The following is a 19,865-nucleotide window of genomic DNA, read 5'->3' as shown; positions in this document are numbered from 1 at the left end:
GAAAAACAATAAATCCATGGAGTTGGATCAATGACAGTGGATGGACACACTGGGTTTATGTTCAGTTAAGGACAGATTGGACTGAAAAAGACACTTTTTCTTCCATTTTTTCTGTTTTGATACAACAACCTTTGACTTTAATCTGAGCTTTTATGAATAAATACATGATCAGTCAATTAAACATATGAAAATAAATCATTTTCACAATAAAAAATGCTAAATTCAGAGGCTAATACTATAATAAATGGTGATAAATCACTTGGGAAAGGTTAAATAGCGAGAAAAATTCATTTGGGAACTGACACTAAAGTCACACTGGGTCCTGATGGTTTATATTTAGGTCCAGAGTCGTGATCGTTGCTCCTCACACATATGAGTCTGTTGGGATATTACTGTCAAAGTGTAGAAACTGAAGCCAAAAATGCACCTGAATGTTTCTTATTCTAAAAGGTGAGTGACATCACAGTCAGAACAGAGGAGAGAAACCAGGAGACACTTCATCAGAAGACAGAATGAGCTCAAAGTGTGATTGGGCTTTATGTTTCAGTTTCTTTCCTCTAATATGTTAAAATTAGATTGAAGCGTCCTTTATTAAACAGACCTGGCTGATGTTTTTCTGAGTCCAGATGCCTGTGATTTTCACAGACTGGCTTCAGGCTTCGCTCCTGTGGTTTGTCTCCACATGACTAATGTTTGTTTTCAGAGTCTGAGGAAACAGGACAATGATCTGAAAACAAAACAGTATTGTCTTAAAGGGCTCAGATTCATCTAAACCCACTTTTATTAGTCTGCGGTTCATTTATTTGTGTATTTGGACCCTAATAGTTCATACAGTTTGAATCTGAACCCTCCAGGTGCTGCAAAACTATCTTTATATTCATTCCGACAAAAAAATCAAGTGGATTTCTACAATCTGTTTAAATTCCTGCTCCAAATCAATCAGATTTTTCAGCAGGAGATTTTTCGTCCTCAACGAAAAAGACTGAGAACCATTGGATTAAAGTGAGATCTCCAGATTCGTAAACCTGTGTCTTCCATTTTCACTTCTTTGACTTTCCTCCATTAAGAGCCTCATATAAAGACACAAGCGTTGACATAAAACCCTCATCAGGACACTTCAGTGACTCATAATTACTGCAGATAAAATGTGTGGAAACTGGTATGGAGTCGAACACTTCCTGTTTGTACCATTACAAATAAAATCATAATTATCTCGACGAATGAACACAAAGCAGAGGTGAGACAGCTGTGGACGGACGTGGACTTACTGTCTGTCCTGTCAGAGAGCAGCAGTCGTCCTCTCTGACAGTCGTCCTCAGGCCTGAGACGTGAAGAGTCCTCTGGTTTCAGTCCACGTTGGCTGAAACAACACATTAACCACATATGAGACAACGGGACCAAAGACCCTCTGACGGACACGATGAGTCCATGTGACAGTTTCACAACAAAAGAGGTCCATTTTCAGTCAAACGGCGGGATTTTAGGGGAAAAACAAACCTGAACTGGGTACGAGGGGGCTTCAAAAAGTTGGTTACTCTCAAATCCGCCTCATAGACCAACTCCGTTCCTGTCTTCTTTTTGTTTAGTTATTCATGCCTGATGAGTGTCATACCCACTAATATCATTGCCTCTACAGTTTTTTTTTTTTTTTGCTTGTTTTGTTTCTTTTTTTTCCTTTCTTCCTTTTTTTTGCTTATGTATTTATTTAATCTTAGATGAGGATGTATTGCCTGGGACTCTGTAGGGTGGGGGGAGGGATGTGGTGGGTACTGTGTTTTTTTTGTTATGTAGAAAATCTAAAAGTGTTGTCTTTTTTTTCTTGTATGATTGCCACTTTGGTATGCCTTGACTTCAATAAAAAGAATGTTGGAAAAAAAGTCGGTGGAAAAAGAACATAGCTTTGACAAGGTTTAAATCACATGGTTCTCAGTTTTACACAGATGGACTTAAAGGCTGCAGACGTGTACTGACATAGATGAAGCATATGTTGAAAAACGGTCCTTTTTCCATGACATTTTTGAAGCCCCCTCGTATGCAAATGAGAGGGTGTTACAAGAGAAAAGAACCTGATAAATATGACCCACTTTTATAAACCATCCTGAGCTGGAGAACACGAGACTGAAGGACACTCTGAGCTGACGTTAACAACAAATATGACCTGAATATCCAGAGTATTTCCCACAATCCTAAGACTAAATGAGAGCGAACAGAATGAATTCAGACTGACTCTTGTTAAGTTCAAGGATCCTGCCTTTAATGTCCCAGGTCAATTCTGAGATCAACAGTATGTTTTCGTGTCATTGGCTTATCAATAACATGCCATAATAACATTATTTGCACAATAGGGCAAAAACGTAACATGTATGAGTGGAAAACAAAAAGGGTCCAGATCTGAGCCCTGAGGGACACCACAACTAAACTGAACTGAAAGGTCAAACAGAAGTCACAGTGTTAAATTCTGTTTCCTATTTCTGTCTTTTTGTTGATGGTTGATGCACTGGGGGAGCTAGCTTGAATGGCACCTTGTGCGAGCCCCCCCCGTTGGCAAATTTATTTTCGGTAGGTGACACATCCTCCACATACAGGTCCATAGCAGTCCTTTTACAATAACACACCACACCCCCCCACACACATTTTTTTTTATTTGGGGGGGGGGGGGGGGCGCAGGAGGCTGATGCTGCCGTTAGTGGGGCTTTGTTCCAAAAAGGTTGAGAAACACTCCATTACCCAGTAGAAAAGCACTTCATATAGTCATTTTTTAAATTTCATTTCGAGGCATGCTGCCCCCCCCCCCCCCCCCCCAAAAAAAAGGCTGCGTATTGAATACTACTACTACTACTACTACTACTACTACTACTACTAATAATGGGGGGTTATATTTAATGTGTTAGGTAGAATACACTTTTTATCTTTTAATTCTACTTTCTCTTTAATCAAACTTATTTTTAGCTGTTTACACTCCGTACTTATTTATTTATTTATTTATTGTGGATGTGGTATGACTGTTTCTGTGGAGCAGTGACTGTATTTTTGAATTTCCCCTTGGGGATTAATAAAGTCTATCTATCTATCTATCTATCTATCTATCTATCTATCTATCTATCTATCTATCTATCTATCTATCTATCTATCTATCTATCTATCTATCTATCTATCTATCTATCTATCTATCTATCTATCTATCTATCTATCTATCTATCTATCTATCTATTTTACATTATTGATCCATTATTCACTCTCTGGTGGTGTTAAACTACATTTGTATCTACAGCTGATGGAGGCGTGGCTGCCAATTTGCCCCTCCCACCACCAGTGTGAGTGACACTGGAGGTGAAGTGGGTGAAGTGTCTTGCCCAAGGACACAACGGCACATGACTAGAACAGAGCGAGATTCGAACCCCCCCATATGACTCAGGTGGTGGTTCCTCCACCTGCTGACTCCTCACAGGTTAAATTAAAACTCAGTTTAAGTTAAACCTGTGAAATAGCACCGTCCTCACCAGTGTGCTCTGGCGTCCTCGCTGCTTCCCCACCCTCCTCTTCTCTCTCCTCTCCTTGAATCTCTTTTACTTGAACAAAAACAGGGTCGATTTTACAGGTTGTTCTGGTACGAGGCCTTGTGACTTCATCAGCAGAAATTGACATAGTCCTGCAAACGAGAGGACAGCCTCGGTCAGTTTATGGAGGAGATGAAGGCTGGAGGACAGACAGACTGAACTGACGGTTTATTCAGTCACACTGAAACAGAACAAAAACTACAGCATGTGCAGAAATGATACTTCATATACATCTTCCAGTTCTTCTCATAATAGCAGTTTATTTTACAGCTCATCTCTCTATTTAATACTGATGAACTTGTGCTTTACTTCACTGCAATGAACATGACTGATACATGATATTGTTATCCTTCAGAAATATAAAAAGTACATTATTTTTGAGTCCTCACAGTCTTCTGATGTAAAAGTACCTGAATCAGAGTAAAGGTTCAGTGAAGGATGGATCTGAAAGGATCAAAACTAGGGTTCATCCTTAAAGACCTACAACTACTTTTGTCAATTCTGAAATGAGTTGTTCTCTACATTAAACCTTTCCTAAGTAATTTATCACCAATTATTCAAATAGTATCACCTGTATTTTCCATTTTTCAGTGTAAATCATGTATTTTCCAATATTTCATTCTCAGATCATGTAGATGTTTATAAAAGTTCAGAGTAAATTCAAAGCTTATTTTATCAAAACAGAGAAAACTGAAGATAAAGTAATCAAATTACTTCATTAACTGAACATAAATATTGTCTTGTTGCATCTTTCACAATGTTTTCATCTTGTTTTTTCATGTTTAGTCTTGTATTGTTGCCTTCATTTTGTATCTTTAGAAATCACGTAAAATCACAAATAACCATCTTTGAACCAAAACCAACCTTTAAACTGTAAAAAAACACAAACCACTTGACATGTGTTGTGATAATTCCCATATTGCTGTCGACTGATATGACAGTTTTTTCTCATGACATTTGATTATGGAAATCAGAGGGTGTTACGAGAGAAAAGCACTTGATAAACATGACCCACTTTCATAAATTATCTAGAGCTGGAAAACATGACTGAGGAGCATTCTGAGTTGAGGTTAAAATCAAATATTACCTGAATATCCAGATTATTTCACAGAAAACTAAGATTAAGACTAAACAGAGGGAAATAGAATGAAGTCAGCCTATCATTAAGGCTGTTTTTGTGTCGTTGGCTTATTAATAATATAACATAATTACATAACTTGCACAATAGGACAAAAAGACAAAGTAGAATTTTTTTTTTCATGTTTAAATCCAGTTTAAAAACCTCCCACTTTTCATGTGCTCATGAGTAAACTGTGATCAATCTTGTCTTTTAAACGCACCTTTTTAAAATTTTAATTTTAATGTCTTGCTTTATTCTATTTTAATTTTAATGTTAATTTTAATGTTTCATTTTTTAAAAAATTTATTTTATTCACATATCTATTAAAAGATCCAAGTGTACAAACATTACATTTTGCATTTACATTATGTGAAATGGGACACCCTGGTGAACTGAAGAGCTTTTTGGGAGGGGCCCAGGCACAAAGAAGTTGTCAGTTGGTTTCCGTACAAATTATAAGACTTATGTCGGGGGGGGGGGGTCAACTGGTTTCCATCCTACTTATAACACTTACAATAATGGGGGGGAGGGGGGTTGTCGGTTGGTTTCCGTACAAATTATAATACTTATAATGGGTGGTGGTGGTGGGGGGTTGTCGGCTGGTTTCCATCCTACTTATAATAAGGGGGGGAGAGGGGGTTCATACGGGGTGGTGCGAAACTGAACGTGAAACTAATCACCAATCACAAACTTTCATTTGAGGGGGTAGGACGTTTATCCTACCCTATTATTTATTATACATATGTATAATAAGTCTAATGTGACGGTGATGATATTTTTTTGGGGGTTTTTTGGTGCGGCGACATGGATTTTGCCATGGCGGAAACGCTGTGAGAAGTCCCAGTGTTAAACTGTGTTTCTATGGAAGTAAATCTGTCTCATCAGATTCTGAATTATAAAAGCCATTGAATTTCTAGCAATGATTTGTTTTGCACTGAAATAAAGTATCTGAATTTTTTGTCTTTCAATTTAACTATGTTCATAAATTTAGAATAAAAAAATTTCAGATGCAAAAAATTCAGATCACACATTCAGGACACCAAGGATAAGCAATTGATTCTATCTCAAGTCGAGCTGACAGCCAGCCAATTGAGTTACATTAGGTTGGTCAAGTGACACCAATGCAGGAAGACGGTCAGAGCGGATGTGTGATCTGATTTTTTTGCATGTGAATTTTTTGCATGTGAATTTTTTGCATGTGAATTTTTTGCATTTGAATTTTTGCATGTGAATTTTTTGCATTTTAAATTTATGAACATAGTTGAATTCAGAGACAAAAAATTCAGATTCTTAATTTCAGTGCAAAAAATAAATTCAGTGCTAGAAATTCAACGGCTTTTATAATTCAAAGTCTGATGAGACAGATTTACTTCCATATGTTTCCTAACTGTAGCAGAGTTAAATCCAGGTTTGTGGGCTGTGACGTCTGAACCTGAACCTGGACCAGGGCTTTCATCACAGTCTCTGTTGGTCTGATAAACTCTAACCCTGTGTGTACAGCTGTTCAACACACTCTGTTGGACCTGGATCACAGAACAAACACACAATGCTTCCTCTGAATAAGCCACTTAAAGCCGCCCACTCGCCGCCGCCGCCTACGAGAGTCAACACTCCATCTGTCAACATCCACCGACTTTGAACCAGCACAATCACATTTCTTTTTATCGTGTTTGAGATGCACTTACTACAGGAGGACGGAAACATTTCCAGCTCTGTTACATGAATCACCGTCCACAAATACTCCTGCTGTCTCATCATTACCTTCTGGGTTTGGAACTTTGTTTATTGTCTTTCAGATGCAGGCCACGTTTCATTACTACACCGTGGTTTATTTTTACTGCATCCACGCTCTCGTTTCTCTAAATAAAACTCCTGCGTCGTTTGTCATCTATTAATATCAAACATTTTGTGCTGGTTTTAAAGGAGCAGGACTTTAATGGTGATGCATTGAACACTGCTGATTAGTTTATGTCAATATCATGCATTAAAAGTTCAAAATACAGAAAGATGAGATAAGATGAGATAAAATTAGATAAGATTAGACAAGATGAGATAAGATATGATAAGATAAAATAACATAAGATAAAAAAAAGATAAAATTAGACAAGATTTCTTTATTGTCACTGAGTTTGGGATACAATGAAACCCGAAAATAATATAGTGAATAATAATAATAATGATAAATTATATTAATAATAATAAAAGCTTATATTCATTTAAAAAAAAACACTCAAAAAAACACTACTCAAGTAAATACAGGAATGCAAATGATTGTTTTGACTCTTACAACCCAAGTTGGTGTAAACATACAAGTCTAAATATTTTAAGGTTTATATGTTGAAATGCAATGTTCACCTTGCTGATGATAACAATGAATTGTAAACTTGTTTTATTTACGTATGTATTTTGTAACTGTATTTGTATTTTAACGGACCCCAGGAATAGTAGTAACAACTATGATGGAAGCTAACGGGGATCTGTATAAACAATAAATAATAATAAATGTATGTAGTAAAATGTATGTGATAAAGAATGATCACAAATAATGCAAACAATGTAAACTGTTTTATACATGTCCTTTGATTCCTTCTGTTTCTCACTACATTTTTTTTTTTACTTTTAATGTGTCCTTTTTTTCTTCCACATCCTATTTTTAGTTTGATTATATTGAATAAAATCTGATTCAACCACATGATATTTAATCACTTTTTGCTTATTATTTATTTATTTGTGCCGGAATTACTTCTCAAATAGAAACCGAATGTCAGCTTTCATGCCCGGTCATTTGGGATCAGTGTATTTCATGTAATTGGTATAACAAACTTGATGGGAAAGTTGTCTATTCAGAGGTGGAGGTGAAACGACTGAATGACAGCAATGAAAATGACTAAAAAAACCACTACATATAACATTGGCTTAAAGTGGAAAAACCAAATAAATCAATGAATGAGTTTTTTGAACATGTAAATGTTCATGTGAAGTGAAATTTACATACAATAGTTGGTATAAATTGTCACCAAAACAAAGAAAAAGTATCATCATCAAATAAAACAAGCTTCAATAATTTCCATAAGTTGCATAAGTTCATATACAAAAAAAGAAGAATTTGGGGCCAAACACTGAGCCCTGAGGGACACCACAAGGAATGTCCAGAGAACGTCCAAGGAATGAGGAGCAGCTTCAATTCAATAACTTTTCACCCACTGTGAGACGACATCCCTAATGCCTTAAATTCAAGTTTTTTTTTATTAAGATTTCATGAATTGTTGAGTCAAATTCAGTTTTTCGACAGCTGAATAATCTGTAGCTCTTTTGATAACCTGATTTCACTACTCAGTTCACTATTTTTTCATTGCTGGTTGGTCAAACAAACACTTTGATTGGATGTCACTTTGGCTCTAAAAAATATCAGGAAGAAAATAATCCCAATAATCTTCTGTTTCACTGCACAAAACCAAAACCAAAAAAAGAGAAAACACCTTATTGACAGTCAGAAACTACAGAAACAGAAGAAAACATACCTTAATCTTCGCACCTCAGAAGAAAGAGGTGAACTTCTTGCCAAAACCGGAAATAGCTGGAAGAAAGTGGACAGGAGAAGAGTTCAGTTAGACTCTGGCAACGTTTAGATGCACGTAAATGTGGCCTAAATCTGATTTTTGTGTCCATATGTGACCTGTATCCGATCTGTTAAAGACAGTTTGAACAGCACTAATCTGACCCAGACCACTTTCACATGTGCTCCTAAATCTGACCCAGACCACTTTCATATGTGCTCCTAAATCTGACCCAGACCACTTTCATATGTGCTCCTAAATCTGATAAGTATCTGATATTTTACAAAGTGACTTCAGTCTGAACGGCCAGGTTGCATTTATCTGACCTTTACGTCATTTAAATGCGACAAACATCACAATTCTGCGTCCCAGGAGGAGGACCGGTAGGAAGAACATATTTCTTTTCATAAAGACAGTGTGTGTCTGCGTGGTCAAGTGTTACATCAGGACCTCTTTTGTGCATGTGGGTCACTTCAGGGTCACATTCAGTTCAGAGTCAAAACTGATAGAAGTCGCATTTAACCCATAAAGACCCAGTGTTACTTTTCCAGCAGTTCCCAAATGAATTTTTCTCTCTATTTAACCTTTCTTCAGCAATTTATCACTAGTTATTATAATATTATCTACCTGTATTTTGTGTTTCTTCAATAAAAAATCATGTATTTTCCTATATTTAATTCACTGATCATGTAGCTGTTCATAAAAGCTCAGATTAACGTTGACTGTCATTGCATCAGAAAAATGAGAAAATCAGAAAAATGAAGAAAATGTGACTTGTTCAACAAAATCCATCATTAACACTTTCAGTGTCATGGGCCGATTAAATCGGCTTTATGAATACAACCTGTAAAGTGCCACGGGCCGATCAGATCGCCTTTGGAGAACACGCCACATTTGTGTACAAACAAACCATCCACCCCCATTTCTTTCTCACATTTCGATGACGTTCTTTCTGTGTCCCCCTTTTGAGACCAAGCAGACGGGAATTTGAGGTCACGCGACCGAATAGTATTTTTATATCTTTTTAATGTTTCTTATTCTCCGGTGTTTCATCAGAGGGAGCCCTCCATGCCGGGGGGCGGCTGTGGACTCCGGGGGCTGTGGCGCCTTCTCTCACTGGGGTCCGCTCCTTTCTGGTGGGTGGGGGTCCCAGTTGGCCCTCTCCCACTAGTTGGGATGCGGGGCTGTGTTGCTGGTGCCTGGTCGCCGGGGTCGGCGGCTGCCTCCTGGTGCGGATGGCTCCCTGAGACAGCGCCTCCTAAATTGATGTTTTACTTTTACTTGTACATTTTTGTTCTGGTCTACCCGTGCTCAGTCAGTCTTCTTAAGTATGTGTGAGCTTGTGGGTTTGCATGTATATGTGTGTGTGTGTGTGTGTGCGCGGGTGAGTGGGTGGGTGGGGGGCGGTACTGATTTTTAAACTGATATGTAAAGCACTTTGTGCTACAGTTTTTAATGTATGAAAAGTGCTATATAAATAAAGATTATTATTATTATTATTATTATAAATTATGCAAATTACGATCAATAATGAATCGGCTGCGTCCGGTGCGTTTTGAATCTAATCAGCAATCGGTCGGATGTTACCGAGCGGTTTCCTGCAGGATTCTTCAAATATTATAAAAACGACGCGAAATACTGAAAAACGGCCAAATTCTGTGGCACTTTTAAGGCTTATTAGCCCCTTAACTGTCTGGCACTTAAAGAGTTAACTGAACATAAACCCAGTGTGTCCATCCACTGTCACTGATCCAACTCCATGGGTTTTACTGGTGAATCAGTGGTGTAGAAGATGATGTGTTTCCATGGTAACTACGAAGCCTCTGAACATCCAAATGGGTCATATCTGATGACCATGAAAAGATGAAGAACTGTATTTTACACCAATTATTTACATGTATTGATAGGATTAGTGGATCAACAGGTATTAAACAGTTTATATTGGTAGATAATTTTGGTCACCAGTGGTTGTTTGGGTCTTTATAGGTTAAAAAAAAAACAGATTTCACCCAAAAATCTGAATTGTGCATTCAGACCTGCTGTCTGAACGTAGCCTCAGAGTAAGAAGTGGTGATTATCTTTTCAACGTTACCAGTGTTTTTCATTCTTAGTGTTGTTAAACCTCTGCTGTTTCTAACGCATGCGTCCATGTGTCGTACCTTCTCCCAGTTTTCCGGCCTGCTCGGCAGCTCCTCCTGGAAGGATCTTGGAGAACATGCCTTCTCCTTCCATTCCGGGTTGACCGGCGGCAGCGCTGCCGATGCCTCCGGGTCTGGGAGCTGCTTTAGAACCTGGACACAAAAACACAAAGATTCAAGATGTTTTAGAGCTCAATATTTTTATTTATATTGTGACATAATAGTTGTATCAAGACTTTTACTCGTTAACCTGTTATTTCCTAATAATTTGTGTTGTCTGTTTTATTAAATTATTCATGACGTACACTGGTCTCAGACTGCTCCACTGCGTTTTAGTTGAAGACCCACCGATGTATCAGAGACTTTTTATATCTCAGTTTTTCTTACAGTGTCTCACTATAGTTTACTCCAGACTTTATCCTCCTTAACCTGTTACTTTCCAAATAATTTGTGGTAATTTTCTCCTGTTTAACCAAGTTCCAAAGTTTATAACTAAAGAACCACAAGGACAAAATTAATCAATGACACCTCATGTAAAGTTAATGATTCTAGTTTCAGAACATTTCCTTTTATAGTTTGTGGATAAAATACAACCTGACCTACGTCAGGTTTATTTTCTTAGAGCGGCATATGACTTTGTCACAAATTTTTCATCAAATCTGTAAAACCTCAGTCATAGCCTAAACATCATGAATCTGTAAGTCTTTCTGTGATTACTCACCTGAATCTCTTCCCTCATGGTGACAATTTTGAAGTGTACTCCTCCATAAACAAACCGTGTGTTTACAAACAGAGCCGGTAATTCAGTCGGACATTTTTGGAAATTTGTCACAATGTGCACTGTGGGAAGTGGAGCTCCACGCAGCCGCAGTAACAGCAACAACAAGCATGTAAAAGCAAAAGCGGGTGCATGGAGCTCCACTTCCCACAATGCACGTTGTGACAAATTTCCAAAAATGCCTGAGTGACCTACCGACTGTTTGTAAACACATGGTTTGTTTATGGTGGAGTACATTTCGAAAATGTTCACCATGAGGGAAGAGATTCAGGTGAGTAATCATGGAAAGACTAATGGATTCATGATGCTTAGGCTATGACTGAGGTTTGACAGATTTGGTGAAAAATTGGTGACAGATGTCCTATGCAGCTTTTGTGTTTATACAGAATATAATAATGGCGTGGACCAGTCATGTGACCTGATAAAACCAAAAAAGTAGGATGTACCATTAGCTTCAATCTCTATCCAGGTGATTCTTTCACTAATTATGTTTTGTTGTTCAGGAAAACTGTAAAATAAACTTAACGAAACAACTGTGTAGAATCTATACTTTCAAACATGTATATCAAATATATACTGACAAATGTTTTATTGTAGAAACTGGGATGTATTTGATACGAAACGGCGACTGGATCTGCTGTGAAAGCAGACATAAAAGAATTTTGTAGTTTAGTTTATTTCAAATATGCAACAAAACAAACTAATCCTACTAAGTCCTAATAAATGAAACAGATTATAAGAAAACAAAACAAACAAAAACCAAAACCCTATACATATACATGAAAACAAAGTATGACTTCATTTGCATATTCGAAAAGGAGTGGGAGGAACTAGAGAAGGAAGAATAGAACGTTGAGATGAAACCTTCCCGTTCAGACTAATGTTCAGCGTAGACGTGGTCCGACTGTGGTGTTAAAGTTCTCCCTGTGGTTCCTGAACAGACCCGGTCCAGTTCTATCTAAAACCTGTTCCACAGTGACTTGGCTCAGGCTGATCTGAAGTCAAACCCTCCTGTGTTTGTTCCACTGTGGGATTATCTGCAGATTAATCTTAAAGATTAGATGTGACAGCGCCCACTGTTGCATAATGACGCCCCAGTGGGACGGACGGGATACTCTACCTATTCCGGTGAGAGGGGGCTGGCCCGCTTTGGTCGCCGTGACGGGCGCCGCCTTGGCTCCGATGGCAGTTATCGGAGGAGTGTCGATCTTCGCCTGCAACAGAGAAGAAGGAAAAAAGAAAAGAGATGAAACAGCAGGAGCCACTGTGAAACACAAACATTTATCCTCGTTTCAGGGTAAAATTGTCGGTAATTGAAGACAGTGGGAGAGAAATGGCTTTGACAGTCACAACGCTGCTGAGGCATGATGGGATACATGGGGACTCACTGGTGTTTACTCAAACAAAACCTGAGTGAAGTAGAAGACACACAACGCTGCTGTGGTTCAACACAGATCTGACAGAATCCTGAAAGATGAGTCAGATGACGAGTTTCAACATCATTAAACACTTTGTTATTGAACGGAGACAAACTGACAGAAAGTGTCACCAGTGTCCAGGTGAGCACATTATGCACAGTTTATACTCTGTGTTATAAAAGGTCATGTGATTTTATAGTTTGTTTTAGGTCAGAATTCAAAAGTTGTTCATTTTTGCATGATTTTTGCATTCTGACCCATCCACTAAAATCAGCTCAATGTAAACAATAGTCTCTTTCCCATTTACCCTCAAATTGCACGAATATAACTTGCACACAAAAATTTAACGACAATTTCGCCCAAACTTTGTTTTTTAATTAAAAGTTTTTGCGCTGGCAAGAGGTGGTTTTCCGGACGTAGCACAATTGTTATATCACACAAAACTGCAATGGAAAGACCTTTTTCCGCAACTAAAGTCAAGCGAATAAAAGAAAACAGATGTTGACAGGCGTTACAACAAGAGAAGAAGAGTTTTAAAAGAAACATGGTGCGGTATGTGTGGACACACCAGGAAACAGAATTATTTTTAATTTAGTATGAGATAGAAGGGTAATATATAGTAATAACAATGAATATATCTGTAAATCAACACCATATTTACGTCTGATGACATGTTTATGGAACGACTTCTCGTGTCATCTCGCGATAATAAATAAACAAATCATCATATTTGTGATTTAATGAAAAAAACAACATTACGTACTTCTGTTTTTTTGACATTTAGTAAATATTGGTAAAGTTTTGTGTAGATGTCAAATGGAAAAGCGACTAGTGTTAAATTCCTGCTCTTACACCCTTCTACCAAGTGAGTACAAATACACAGACACATTTTAACATTTAACACAAAACATAATAATGTACATTAACCAATGTTGGTGTTAATCATTGACATAGGACAGGATAAAAAAATCTAAAATTACTAATCCAATTTTAAGTAGAATACGGAAGAAAAAAAAACCCAAAGCCTTTTTTTTGTTTTTTGCATCAAAAATATGGTTTGTTTACATTACAAACATGGAATTTAAAGGTTTAAAAAATATGAGTTTTTGAGTATTTGGTATTTTTGTTTATGGCTCAAGTTAATGAAATACAAATAAAATTTTAAAAGTTAAAAACAAACCGTATGAGAAACATGTGAACATTACTGCGACACTATGCAGATGATGCACTTTGGTGGTTAACTCTTTTGGTGCCAGACAGTTAAGGGGCTAATAAGCCTTGAAAGTGCCACAGAATTTGGCCGTTTTTCAGTATTTCGCGTCGTTTTTATAATCGAAGTCTGATTCGTCATCAGAACTCATTTTCTAGCAGATGGGACTGTTTTGACAGATCGCTGTGTTTACGATATTACTACAAAATGGCCATCTAATTTGCATATGATTTCATTCATAAATTCATTCATAAAATTTCCCACGCAGAAAACGAAACGCGAGCTCTTCCTTGGTCAAAAACCGCTCGGTAACATCCGACCGATTGCTACTTAGATTCAAAACGCACCGGACGCAGCCGATTCATTATTGATCGTAATTTGCAAGAAGATTTGAAAGAACGTCATCGAAATGTGAGAAAGAAATGGGGGTGGATGGTTTGTTTGTACACAAATATGGCGTGTTCTCCAAAGCCGATCTGATCGGCCCGTGGCACTTTAAAGGTTGTATTCGTAAAGCCGATTTAATCGGCCCATGGCACTGAAAGAGTTAAAGGACGTCTGTGGGCGGAAACCAGAGGGAAAATATAATAATGTTTATGAAACTGGCAGACAGATGGATAGTTTTAATCTTCTAACTTCTGCTGCTGTTTTGATGGAAGAACACTGTGTTCTGTTTGCTCTAATTAAAAACTTTAATTTAACATTAATTAAAACATAAACTGTGAATAAGTGTTTGTTTTATTTCTCATCTTCCTGTATTTTCATCTCGTCTGGATCTGAATCTGTGTTTGCGCAGATTGAAAACTTTACGTACACCTTAAAGTTTGAGGATAAAACTAGGGATTGCCTGATCTAATTAGTCATGAGATTGGGCCAATCTGGACCTGGTTCTTGGGGGGTGGGGGTGGGGTGTAAACACATGTCCTGCTTCCTCAAAGTTTAAAGGGGACAGGGAAATTAGCTTCACAACAGTGGGAAGCTTAGAGGAATTAGCAAAATAACTTTCACTTTCACTTTAACATGATGCATGAGTTGGGTTTTTTTCAACCCACAGGGCTTTTGTGGAATTATTTGACCCGCCCTACAAGTAACCCGCTGATCTGCGCACCCCCGACGTATGCTGCAGAATGCACCCCCATATAATACCTGGACGGACCTGTCCATAGACAGCAGTGTCAAAACCGGCTCGCCAAAGGTTCTAATTTGTCCCACAGTATGAATATGGAAAGTGCAAAAATGATACTAAAGTTATTAAGAGTCAAAGGTGTCATAGCTGTTTTAGTTCAGGTTCCACATTCAGCCCAACTGTGATCTACAGTAAAATAATAGAATAATAACCTATAAATAATGACTCCAAATTGAAATCAAAATTTTATTGTAAAAAGTCGGTATTGGATCGGTATCTGCAAAACTAATCCTAAAAAACCCCCCAGTTCGGGATATCATGAGATAAAACCAAAGTCCATGAAGTCGTCTGTTCCACTGTTGGATCTTAGGTCATAGTTCTTTCTCAAACTCTTCTGAATAAACTGGATTTGCTGCTGGACTGAATCCAAATAATCACATCAAATCCGTCATATTTGCTTTGGTGTGAGTCGTGTGTAGGTGACGCATTCCACTCCACCGTATACAACACAGCATTTAATTATTTGCAGCCACTTAATCAATGGTTTTAATTACACAATGGACTCAATGTAGGAGCGTAAGTGAATGAGTTCTCAGGCTGAATAATCATCGTCCCACAGATTCTTCCTGTTTATGACTTCCTGTCAGAGCTTTTCCTCAGCAGAGCTTTCACATTAATTTCCAGCACGAATCTGCATAATTTTATACCGAAGCATATGAGTTATTTCACTTCCTGCCGATGGGATGACGACGCGATGGCGACACACGAATATGTACAAACACCATTCGGCAGGAAAAGCCACAGTGGAATTATGGGATGTTTGTGGAGTCACGGGGCCTCATTCAGGGGGTCGGTCCCAGACTTTATGGACCTGAGGAGAACATGACGCAGTGGATTCACAGAAACACGACAAACTTAACTAAGAGAACTGAGCCGATAGGACAAGAGCTACTGCGAAGGCAACGAGTCTGTCGTCATCTTCGTTGTCTTTATTGTCATGGTGGTGGTGGTCTTCGCCGTCGTCATGGTTGTCTTTGTCATCATAGTTGTTGTCTTTGTCTTTATCTTTGTTGTTGTTGTCTTGGTCGTTGTCTTCGTCATTGTCAGCGTTCTCTTTGTCACTGTTCATTGTCTTTGTTGTTGTTGTCTTCGTCGTATTCATTGTCGTATTTGTTGTCTTCGTCATATTCATTGTCGTATTTGTTGTCTTCGTCGTCGTTGTCTTCGTTGTCTTCGTTGTCATTGTCTTCATGGTCGCTGTCTTCATCGTGATTGTCTTTGTCGTCATGTCTTCATCATCTTCATTGCCTTCGTTGTCATTGTCTTTCTCGTCTGAGTTGTCATTGTCTGTCGTCGTTGTCTTGGTCATTGTCTTCATCATTGTCAGCGTTCTCTTTGTCATTGTTCATTGTCTTCATTGTTGTTGTCTTCGTTGTATTCATTGTTGTTGTATTTGTTGTCTTGGTCGTCGTTGTCTTCGTCATCTTCGTCGTCATTGTCTTCATGGACGCTGTCTTCATCGTGATTGTCTTTGTCATCATGTCTTCATCATCTTCATCATCTTCATTGCCTTCGTTGTCATTGTCTTTGTCGTCGTCTTCGTTGTCGTTGTCTTCGTTGTCGTTGTCTTCGTAGTCGTTGTCTTCGTAGTCGTTGTCTTTGTCGTTTTTGTCGTCGTTGTCTTCGTCATCATTGTTTTCGTCGTCATTGTCTTTGTCATCGTGTCTTCGTCATCTTCATTACCTTCATTGTCATTGTCTTTATCATCGTTGTGACTGTTCATTGTCTTCGTCCTTTGTTTTCATCATTGTTGTCGTCATCATCATCGTCATCATTGTCTTCATTCATTGTCTTCATCATCGTTTGTTGTCTTCATCACCGTCATGTTCGTTGCTGTCTTTGCCATCATCGTTATTGTTGTCTTCATTAGCAATTTCTTTAAACATCTTTTTCTCCAAAACTACTGGTCCGATTCATTTCTAATTTTATACGTATCTTCTTTGGGACAATGTCTACAAAGGTGGTTCACATTTCAAGAAATTTTGATTTTTTTCTAATCTTTGTCAAATTTTTTAAAACATTTTGAGAATGAGTTTCAGGCTGTAAGTGTAACATTTGAGAGGCTTTTACACCATTTTGAGGTAAAATAAATAGTTCCAGTGTCCCTATACGTCAGTGTCATGTTCTATGTGAATGTGTGAGGTTGTCAGGTTCTGTTCTATGTTCTTGTTCTAAAAAGTTCACTCATTAACAACAATCAGCCCTTTAAGAGAAAAGAAATGATCATTATTTGGAGTATTTACTGTAAAAATGATCAATACTGACTAAAGTTTTTATCATAATCATAATGGTCGTAATGGTCAAAAATATCGTCACATTCATTGAAAACGTGTAGGCTGAAGTATTTTCACCGGTAAAATGTGTCACATGACTGAATTTACGGCGTCATATTATGCACAAGTTTATCTTCAGGTACTTCAGATTATTTCGTTTCATTTCTGTTGGATCATAAAGTGTTTTCTCTGTTTTCTCGAGTATAGGTTCTTGGCGTCCACACAAAAAATACTGTATTACTGTGGGTGAAATAAATCACAAGGGAGGAAACCCAGAGGCGTCTGTTGTGTTTGCCTGTATTTATGGTCCATTATTCTCAGCCACAGAAGCCGAGTGGTGGGAGGTGGAAAGAACGTCTCACTCTCAGATCTGAACTTACAAGAACCCATCAGGATGTGAAAATGTCTTTTTAATGTTTTATCTTATTGTCATATTTACACTATATGGACAAAAGTATTGGGACACTTCATGTCTACAGCTGTTAGATGTCCTGTTCATGAGGATCTGACATAGAAACATCAATGTTTTCTTGAAGTTTAATGGTAGATTTTTCTTCTTCTGTGAGATGTAATGAAAGTAGATATGGTAGAAAATTATTATCTACAGTCAGAGCAGGAAAAATATTTTAGAAATTTTGAGGAAGAACATTTAAAATCATGGATTAAAAAGAACAAAAAACAAAAAAAAATCAATGTTGAGAGAAATTCGGTCCAAACCATCTGAGTCATTTTGGAAACAAAGATAACAATTTAACCCAAACTAACCAATTCAATGATATTTATCCCATAATATAAAACTATATTCTGACATTAGTCATTATTGTTTTGTATCCTAGACCCTTGTTAGAAAAGAAACCTGGATTCAACGTGTCCACATACTTTTGTCCACATATAACCATATCATTTTTAATAACACAACAATATTTTTGCACACTTATTTATCTATATTTCTTTATCATACTGATAATATACTGTCGAGTACATATTCAGGGTTTCTGCAGTAATCAGCAAATGTAATTTCAAATTTTTAATGCCCTTTTTAATCCACTTTAAACACATTTAATGCCCATGTCCAACTGCAGATATACTTTTATATATAGTTTTATATACACATTTACCATCCACAGGCTTTCACCAGGTTCTGAGCAGTTCTTCCTCCAATCACTTCTGCTCAAACTTGCATTTTCCCGTTTTTCCCACGTTTGCTAATATTCCCTCAACTCTTTCACCACAGTATGAACACACTCACAGCACGGTGCATTCCAAGCATCCGATGCTGTGACTTCATGTATCGGCCGTAAACAATAGTCAATTAAAGGGTTCCACCTGTCAATCATCACACTATACTTCTGATCAAAATTATTAAATGTTTATGTAATCAAAATAAATCAAGAATAACAATGTTTTTTTTCCATCAAGTATATTTCATTTTTTAATGCCTCTGGACATTGAATTTAATGCTTTTTAATGTCATTTAAGGACTTGATTTTCACAAATTCTATATAATGAGTTTTAATGCTTTTTAATGCTATTTAAAGCCATAACATTCACAAAATCTATTTAATGACTTTTAATGCTTTTTAATGACTCACAGAAACCCTGATATTGTACATATTTGTGTCCTAATTGTGTCTTAATAGAGTGTGTGTATATATATATATATATATATATATATATATATATATATATATATATATATATATATATATATGTATATATACACACACACATATATACACACACACACACACACACACGTTTGTATTATTTGTTGTATTAATAGTTTCTTTCCTTCTACTCTTTCTTATCCTTGATTGGATCGACTGTAACCCAATCATTTCCTCTGGTGTTATTCTCGTACTCGGACTTGGACAGTGTGTATCTGTGTCTGGTGGTGAACAGCGGTCACATGCTTCCTCCTCTGAACTCACCATGGGGGACGGTGTTGTTCCTGCCGGTCCGGTCTGCCTTCCCGCCTGTCCCATGGGTCCACCAGCTGGTCCCATCTGGCCCGGCTTGGCCTGGCCCGGCCCCATGCCCATGCCCACGCCCTGGCCCTGGGTGGTGGGCTGCTGCTGGGGTCCGGTGGCGGCGGTGGCGGCTCCGGGCTGTCCGGGTCGGGCCGCCGCCGTCTGGGCCTGCTGTTGGAGCTGCGTCCTCTGTCCCGGACCCCCGTCGGTCTGGGAACCCGGACCGCCCTGACGTCCAGATCCTGGAGGACCACCAGCCGGGCCCTGACCCCTGGCAGAGCTGCCACCGGAGCGGGAGGAGCCTGGAGGTGGAGACCGAACAGGATCAGATTAAACAGTTTCTGTTTTTATGATGAAAGTCAGAGCTGTTCATTTATGAACATAATTGAATAAAACAGTAAATGAAACAAACTCCAATAAACTTTGAAATATTATTATGCTCCTCGATCATCAGCTGGTTGGATGTTACTGTTCAAACCTCTGAACCAAACTGATGAGGATGATTAGAACAAGAGAATTTTAATATATATGAAAAACATCCATGTGTTTCCATCTAATTTCACAGTAAAAAAACTTTCCCTTGACCCCAAACTTTCCCTGAATAAAGTTCCTAGTAGGGGGCGGGACTTTTCAAATTCCTGGAATTCTTGGGGGCGGG

General features: G+C 38.0%; 1 protein-coding gene across 1 annotated transcript in view; it reads right to left on the bottom strand.

Annotated features, from left to right (window-relative positions):
* The window catches only part of bsna (bassoon presynaptic cytomatrix protein a), a 210,243-nt gene that overhangs the window by 7,368 nt on the left and 183,010 nt on the right, over positions 1-19,865 (bottom strand). The window contains 6 exon segments of the mRNA XM_030138868.1: positions 1,269-1,360; positions 3,501-3,649; positions 8,199-8,254; positions 10,394-10,525; positions 12,271-12,364; positions 19,169-19,509. Coding sequence (XP_029994728.1) covers positions 8,214-8,254; positions 10,394-10,525; positions 12,271-12,364; positions 19,169-19,509 — 608 coding nt within the window. The 3' untranslated portion in view covers positions 1,269-1,360; positions 3,501-3,649; positions 8,199-8,213.

Source organism: Sphaeramia orbicularis, chromosome 7 (genome assembly GCF_902148855.1).
Source record: "Sphaeramia orbicularis chromosome 7, fSphaOr1.1, whole genome shotgun sequence".
Taxonomy (NCBI): Eukaryota; Metazoa; Chordata; class Actinopteri; order Kurtiformes; family Apogonidae; genus Sphaeramia; species Sphaeramia orbicularis.
This window is presented reverse-complemented; position numbering and strand designations above follow the sequence as displayed.